The sequence below is a fragment of the Curcuma longa genome, chromosome 10, assembly GCF_044706935.1.
Source record: "Curcuma longa cultivar G26 ecotype Majalengka, Jawa Barat chromosome 10, ITB_CL_G26_1.1, whole genome shotgun sequence".
Classification (NCBI taxonomy): domain Eukaryota; kingdom Viridiplantae; phylum Streptophyta; class Magnoliopsida; order Zingiberales; family Zingiberaceae; genus Curcuma; species Curcuma longa.
Window position 1 is genome coordinate 1,723,230 of NC_133870.1, and position 8,607 is coordinate 1,731,836.

The 8,607-nt window shown below is 43.3% G+C and overlaps 1 protein-coding gene across 1 annotated transcript; it reads right to left on the bottom strand.

Moving 5' to 3' along the window:
• Positions 1-2,425: 2,425 nt before the first annotated feature.
• On the bottom strand, positions 2,426-3,499 carry LOC141836739 (E3 ubiquitin-protein ligase ATL31-like). Its single transcript, XM_074724264.1, has one exon. The coding sequence runs from the start codon at positions 3,473-3,475 to the stop codon at positions 2,468-2,470; it is 1,008 nt and encodes a 335-aa protein (XP_074580365.1). The 5' UTR covers positions 3,476-3,499; the 3' UTR covers positions 2,426-2,467.
• Positions 3,500-8,607: the final 5,108 nt, after the last annotated feature.

Here is an 8,607-nt window from a genome sequence, read left to right on the forward strand (position 1 = left end):
TGGTTGAACTGATTAGTTGGATTGAAGCCATTCTATTTTGGCAAAATGAGCTACTAATCGATTGCTAGCTTTTAGCAATCGACTGCTAGCTATCGATCTAACTGGCCGATTACATCGGAAGATTCTGTTTGACTGAAACATGCTATTAGTCGATTGCTAGCTCCTAGCAATTGGCTGCTAGCTATCGTTCAAATTAATCAGTTGAGTTTGAGAGTGTTCTATTTATGGAGAATAGTTTACTAGTCAATTGCCGCAACAAGACAATCGATTGGTAGGGTTTATTGTGCAATCCTTGAATTCGGAGTTTAGCTTAGCGATCGATCGATTGTTGTACCAGAAAAATTGATTGTGACCTAAATCCTTCCCGTTTAGGGTTTTGCCCAAAAGTCGAATTACTGAAAACTAGTAGTCGATTGGTAAATCCCGAATTCAAGGTTTAGCTCAGCGATCAAATGTTGTATCACGTAATCGATTGTGACTTAAACCCTTCTTGTTTAGGGTCTTATCCAACAGTCGAATTGTTGGAGACCAACAGTTGATTGGTAAATCTCGAATTCAGGTTTAACTCAACGATCGATTATTGTGCCACAATATTGATTGCAACCTTGTCCAACAATCGAACTGCTGGAAACTAGCAGTCGATTGATAAACCTTAATTCAAGGTTTTCACACTCAAACCCCTTAATCGCAAACTCCCTTTTCTCCATTCATAATGTATGAGTCGATTGCTAAACTCTAATAATCGACTGAAATATAGCTTTTAGTCATCCTAATGGTTGAAATGCGTTTAACTCACTCCCCCCATCCTATGAGTACCACATGCCAGATAACCTCCTATTTGCTAAACTTTTGTGCTTGGAGCTTTTTCGTCTCCGAATCTTCATCACCTTTGCATCCGATCTTTCGATTTACTTGGACTTTTCTTTTGTCAAGAGTTCGACCCTCAACCTTCTTAGACTTCCGTGCCTTGCATTCAATCGCCTGATCTACAAGGACTTCTCCTTGTAAAAAATCTAGCCCTTGATCTCCTTGGACTTTTCTTGCACATTTATCACACAAACGAGATCCAACTTTTTTACTTAAACTTAAATACTCGTCAAATATCAAAACTTCATATTCTAGCATGATTGCACCAATAGTTTACAGACACAATATAGACAGACTGTTAACCTAAAATAAGATCGATATCATGAGATATCAATTGGACTCACAGTATGTGATGAAAGATGGTATAGGAAGCAGAAGAGCTTCTCGCAAGAAAGGAATTTTTGCTCCATTTGATAAAAATATTGATACATCGATGCGTTGTAAATTTATTTATTTATTTTTTAATTTTGCAAGGTAACTATCTTAATTTTTATAAAGTTTATCTTTTTCCCCGTCATTACTCATTTTTTGTTTTTGTTTTGGTTATTTGTAAGACTAGATATGATTTAGCAATGTAATTGACTTTTTATATTGTCAAAGCACTAGAGTTTTCAAATTTGGCGACGGTTTTTCTGGTCAAACCACAAAGTTTTATTACTTCTAGAAGCACGAGCATCAAATCAGTTATGAATTTATTTATTCATTTAATTATTCTCACATTAATGTCCTATAGAATTCGTTCGAAGTCATAACGTATATAGATTTCCTTTGCTGAGCTCTTTTCATTTGAATATGAAAGTCTTTCAACCTTTATATTTTATCAAACTTTGGTATGCCCCAAATTTACGGACACTTGCTATTTACAACACATGAGTTCTGATACCACACGCGATGCCCGTGCACGACACCGTGCGCGATAGCCTCTTCCTACCCACGACCGCCGCCTGATCACCGCCGTCCGGCCACCACCGGCCGCCGGACCAGGCCCGATCGACGCGCCACTCGCCGGAGCGTCGACCGGCGTTGGTCCGGCGGCCGGAGGTGGCCAGACGGCGGCCAATTTGGTCGAAACAGTGCTGTAAATGCCGCGGCCAACTCCGGCGAAATCGCGGTCGGTTTCCGGCCAAATCGCGGCCGGAGACCGGCCGAGGAAGGACCGTCGGCGGCCGGCGGTCCTTCCTCGGCCGGTCTCCGGCTGCGATTTGGTCGGAAACCGACCGCGATTTCGCCGGCGGTCCTTCCCCGGCCGATCTCCGGCCGCGATTTCGCCGGAAATGCCACGGCCGACTCGCGGCTATTGTTCCGGGAGATTTCTCGGCCGTCCGGCCACCTCCGGCCGCCGGACCGGTGTCGGTCGACGCGCCGGCGAGTGGCGCGTCGATTGGGTCCGGTCCGACGGCCGGCAGCGGCCGGCGGCGGCCGGACGGCGTGGCTCCGACGGCGACAGTGGGTATAGGTAGGGGTTGTCGCGGAAGAATCGCGTGGGGTAAGTCGCATGTGGCATCAAAATTGTACAACACATTTGGGTTTTTTATACAAAAAAAAAATGGCCACGAATTTTTCGCAATACAAATTGAAATCCAATTCCAACGCATGATCTTTAAATCCGATCCAGCGGAGAGGAGGCGGCGGAAGACGACTCCGCCTCCGCTTCTACCTCCTTTGCGGGTTCGGACTTTGCATCACTTCCTTTGAATTTTTGAACGGGAGCTTCCAAGGGAGGGTAGACCCGCTTGCTCGACCCCTCCGCCGGCGTCGCTTCCGGTCGGCGCCGCACCGAGAACGTCCGTAGGAGGAACCGCCAGTTCCCGCTTCGCGCCCATTCCCTCCTCAAGCTAGTTTCCCTGCGCAGTGGCCCCGGCGTTTCTCTCACACTCGCGGTCCGCCGGAGCTCCGCCGCTGCCATCGAGAAGACCTCGCTTCTCACGCGTTCAGGCAGATGTAGCCGGTGCCGGTCCACCTCCTCTCCCTCGTGGCCAGTCGAGTGCCACCGACGGTATTCAATCGACGGACGGCCGACCTCCAGATCCGGCCCTTCCTCCGTTGCTGGGGTAGCAGGTTCAGGCTGTGACTCGCCTGAATGGCTCACCAAAGCGGCTAAATTAGCGCGGCAAACGGGGCAGGTGACGTGGGTGTCGAGCCAAGTGTCGATGCAGTCAACGTGGAACGCATGGCAGCACGGGGGGAGCAAACGGAGTTTGTCATCGCCTGAGAATTCAAAGAGGCACACGGCGCACTCGAGCGCGCCCTTCCCTTTACTATGCGCCTTCGCCTCCGAGTATGACATGGTGGGGAAGGAGGCGAGCACTTCAGGGTCGATGCCTTGGCGCGAGGCGAGGCCCCCTTCAGCGGCGGCAGCAGCTGAGGGGACCGTATCGGCGGACCTGCCGCCGCAGCGGCGGATGTACACAGAGAAGAATCCAAGGAAGAAGAAACAAAAGATGAAGGCAACTACGAGAGAGGCGAGGGCGGGATTCAAGCTGACGTTGTAGCCTCCGCCGTAGAGGTTGTCGTCGTTTGAGGTGGGCTGGGCGGCGGAACGGGCAGCGAGGCCGAGGAACAGACCAATCGCCGCCAGGGGAAGTGGAAGGTGGCTCGCCGTCGCCATGGGTGGAACCGTAACCGGCGAGAATGGAACACGGGGCAGAAAAGTTGCAAATTTTATTAAGAAGTAGGAGAGAGGCAGCGGTGGCGGCGAGGTGGTGCAGGGCTTAATAAGAGCAAGGGAAGTCAATTCAGTGGGGAACTAATCCGCTGTGTCGTTCACAATAGCGAGCAAGACGACCGGTGACGATTATTGACTACGTAAAACACGGTCGGAAAATATTTGGCGGTGTTGGAGTGGAGGATTTTGCTGGAGTCTGGCTTTGGAGATGCGGAAATCTCCAGAGATTGTGCTATGGAATGCCGCGACGTCGACATGACATGGTCAAGAACGACGAACGAAAAGATAAAGAATGTCGAGGGTTTGGTTTGGTCAACAGAAGGGAGGCGAGTCATTTCAACGGAGAGGCTGCTTTAAACTTACGGCGATTACTTGGAAAAAATGAAAGTCAATCGCAGACCGAGGATGATCATGGATGGAATGCTCGTAATTAAGTCGACAAAACTTAATTCACTAATTGGATTTTAGATTGATGGTAAAAAGACAACTAATCTTAAAAGAGAATTAATTAATATTAATTTATTATTAAATTATAATTTTTTTTAATATGTCAATTAATAAATTTTTTATTAATCTGTCAATTGATCAAACACTTTAATATCATTATAAATTATATCTCTCATGGATAAATCATCAACGAAGAAATTTTATTTCTTTTTATCTTTTCTTCTCTCTAATTCGATTATCTTTCTCTAACATGGTATCAGAGCCACTATTTCTCTAAAATTTTTTTATCGTCGTTCTATAGTGATTTCTCTTTTATCACCGTCGCAAGCGCGCATATTATTTCTTCTCTTCTTTATCGTTGTTTTCCCCCTTTTTCCCTTATTCTCTCTTTCCCTTTTTTTTTTCAATGTCGAATACTCGAAGTAGATGTCAAATTTATCTTAGAGTTGGGCATATTAGTACTCAATGTCCTAGACGATATGACATAAATTTTGTCGGTGGTCCTATAACTTTAAAGCAATTGACTATTTCACATATTTATCCTAAAGCGCTCTCGTCCGTGCTTACTCTTGATAAACCATCAGAGTTTTCTTCTACTGAATGATATATTAATACTGGAGCAACTCATCATGTCACATTAAATTACAATATCTTTACAGAAGCAACACCATACCATGGCTCAGATATGATGCAAGTAGGCAATAGCTCAGTTTGCCTTGGTTCTTGTTCACTATAATGTGTTTTCCTTGGTTATAGTAATTTACATCATGGGTATCATTGCTTGCAAATACCTACAGGACGGATATATATTTCACGGTATGTTAATTTTGACGAGTATTTATTCTCTTTTTCAGTAGCTTCTCCAATCTCTCCTCCAGATACAAGTGACACCTTCTTGATGGCACCTAACATTGTCAGAGGTGATGACATCTTAGGTCCTACTCCGGGGCTCTCTAATAACGCTCATATATCATCGAAATTACCTCAAGTTGCAACTCCGACAAGAGCAAGACGCACTAACACTATCAGAAGGGATAATATGTTGGACCCTATTCCGTGTCCAATCTTAGAAGCCTCACTAACCATAGATAATATGTTTTCTAACTCTGGCTCCTCAAATAATATAGGTCTATCATTGAATTCACCATGTCAGCCCACTTCATCATTGCCATCAACAAGTGATTCAAATGATAATACTTCTCATCGTATGCTTCCCTTAAGTGACATCTATGCACGTTGTCCACCAATGACAACCCAATATCCCCTTCCACAAGCTTTAGTGACCTCTTCAAAATCTATCAAATCGACTTATTTTTCACAAATGAAAAAGGATCCGAATTGGCATAGTGCAATGACTATATAATTTAATGCACTTCTTCACAATGGAATATGGAATTTAGTTCCACGTACTCCCTCTATGAATATTGTGGGCTCTAAATGGGTATTCTACCTCAAGCATCGAGCTGATGGTTCTTTTGAAAGGTACGAAGCTTGACTTGTAGCCAAAGGATTTAATCAACAACCAGGTATTGACTTTTATGACACTTTTAGCCCCGTCATCAAAATTACATCTATCAGATTATTATTATCGGTTGTTGTCAGGTTTAATTGGCTTGTACGATAATTAGACATTTTTAATGCTTTTCTTCATGATCATCTTGAGCAAACTATATTTATGGAGCAACCACTTGAGTTTATCCATCCACAATTTCTATCTCATGTTTGTCAACTCAAGAAATCCATATATAATCTTTGACAAGCTCCTCGTGCATTATTTTATCGATTATCTAATTAGTTACTGTAGGTCCAAAAGGATGTTTGTATCTCCACAATGGCATGATATTGTCCACTTTGGGCCTAAGCCCTCATGGTTTTACTCTTGGGCTCTACCCAAAAGGCCTCATGCCAATGGAGATACTTTCCATCCTTTTAACCCCATGATCTTTTCCATGTGCTTTAGATGTGGGACTATGTTTGCACCCTTGCAACCCAACAATCCCCCCCTCAAACAAAGGACCACAGGCCCCCCTCAAACGGAAAGCCTCCGTTTGATGTCTGAATCCTCGACCCACCAGGACTTTTCACCTAGCCACAACTAGGACTTTTTGCCCCTCGGTCCACCCGACCCACCAGGACTTTTCACCTAGTCGCAACTAGGACTTTTTGCCCCTCGGTCCACCCGACCTACTAGGACTTTCACCTAGTCACAACTAGGACTTTTTGCCCCTCAGTCCACCCGACCTACTAGGACTTCTCACCTGGTGTCCCGACCTACTAGGACTTTCACCTAGTCGCAACTAGGACTTTTTACCCCTCGGTCCACCCGACCTACTAGGACTTCTCACCTGGTGTTTGGTCCTCTTGATTCAGACACGGGAGCACCCACTTCCTTTGTTTTTTAAGGTTCAAAGCACATGGTTAGATCTGGATCATAGCTCTTCCGGCGGTTAGTCCAGTGAAGAGCGACCTCGCTCTGATACCACTTGTAGGTCCAAAAGGATGTTTGTATCTCCACAATGGCATGATATTGTCCACTTTGGGCCTAAGTCCTTATGGTTTTACTCTTGGGCTCTACCCAAAAGGCCTCATGCCAATGGAGATACTTTCCATCCTTTTAACCCCATGATCTTTTCCATGTGCTTTAGATGTGGGACTATGTTTGCACCTTTGCAACCCAACAGTTACAAGCTCAAGGATTTTGTGGATTAAAAATGAACTTTTCTCTATTATACAAATATAATGATGGATCTATGATATTTTTTCATATTTATGTGGATGACATTTTAACAACCGATAATGATCAAAAGGGCATCACAACTCTATTTAGTCTTCTTAATTAAGAATTTCTTATTCGAGATTTGGGTAATGCTCATTTTTTTTCTTGGTATTGAACTTATCCCACGTAATGAGGATTACCTCCTCTCTAAGAGTAAATATATTACTGGACTTCTCTAAAGAGCTAAAATAAATGGAGCACATCCGGTCTCCACACTAATTGCTATAAATAGTTTCTCTGCAACTCCATCCTCTCCTGCTATGTATGATCCTTAAATTTATCAAAGTATTGTTGGAGCCTTACAATATGTCACTATTACACGACTTGATATTACCTTTGCAGTAAATCGTGTTTATCAATTTATGCATGCTCCAACTGAACAAAATTGGGATAATGTGAAAAGAATAATTCGTTATCTCAGAGATACTGTTCTACATGGTCTTCTTCTATATCGTCAATCTTCTAGAGACTTACATGCCTATAGTGATGCAGACTAGGCAAGCTCTCCTAAAGATAGACGTTCTGTTATATTTAAGAAGTGTCATAAGCCATCATCTTACGGTCATATTATTTATTGGATAAATAGCAATTCACTAATTGAGTGCACATGCTCTATGTGTTTGATTGGATCTTAAACTCAATTATTGAATGTCCGCAATACGATTCATAGCATGAGAGAATTGTTGGGACCGATGCGTTTGCTAGAGGAGGGTGAATAACAAATCTTTGATCTTTTCTGTAAAAATTATTAGCGGAAGCAAAAATAAAGACAAAGAAAGATCACAATCGCTAACACAATTTATTTACTTGGTATCCACCTTTACGAGGTGAGACTAATCCAAGGATCCACACTCAGAGATGACCTTTTCACTATGAAAATCCTTCCATTTCAAAGATCACTTTGAAGGTGGAGAAACCCTTACAGAATCAGCTTCTTCCTTTCAAGAGTATAGAATAAAGTTTGAGGAAGAAGAAAATAGGATTACAGTGATTGAGAATTGTGCCAGAATATAAAAGAATGAACTATATGTTTCTTCGGCGTCGAACTCCATTTTTATATAATTTCGTACATCAGTCGACTGCTCCAAGGGCCAGTCGACTGATGGGCTTCAACGGCTCTTTAATTTACATTTAATTAGTCAGCTAGCAGCCCAACGGTAGTTTACTAGTCGACTAGTTCCAGTCAACTGATCGACTCGACCAAACTTTCTGTTCAAGCTCCAGTCGACTAGATGAACAGTGCCAGTCGACTGATCAAGCAGAAACTCCTGTGTGTGCTTCTGATCAACCATCAGTCGACTGCATGAACAATGCCAGTTGACTGATCAAGCTGAAACTTCCCTTTCAGCTTCTTCTTCAGCCCTTAGCCTTGACGTAAACCTTCAAACGTCTTCCACAAGCCTCGTGCCCTTCCTTGCACTAGCTTGAGACGTTTCCCTCAGCTTCGTCATGCTAAGTCTTCTTTTGCCAAGAGGCCGCGCCTCTGGGACTTTATCCTTTGCCAAGAGGCCTTGTCTCCGGGACTTCATCTTTTGCTAAGAGATTGCGCCTTCGGGACTTCACCAATTGCCAAGACTTCATTCCTGGACTTTCCTGTGGACTCAAACTACACAAGTTAGATCACCAACATTGTCTAACTTAAACTTATTTTAGCCAAATATTAAAATCCAATTCCCTTAGGGCAAGATTACACCGATAATCTCCCCCTTTTTGATGTTTAGCAAAAATTCATTTAAGTTAGATCTTTAATACATCACTTATAAAATAGCAACAAATAATCTCAGTGATAATGAATCAATAAGCATGAACAACATGAACATTTTTATAAAAATGAGTAACATTAAATCCTAAC

Coding starts and splice junctions, on each gene's coding strand:
- LOC141836739 (XM_074724264.1), bottom strand. CDS start 3,475: ATGGCGACGGCGAGCCACCTTCCACTTCCCCTGGCGGCGATTGGTCTG.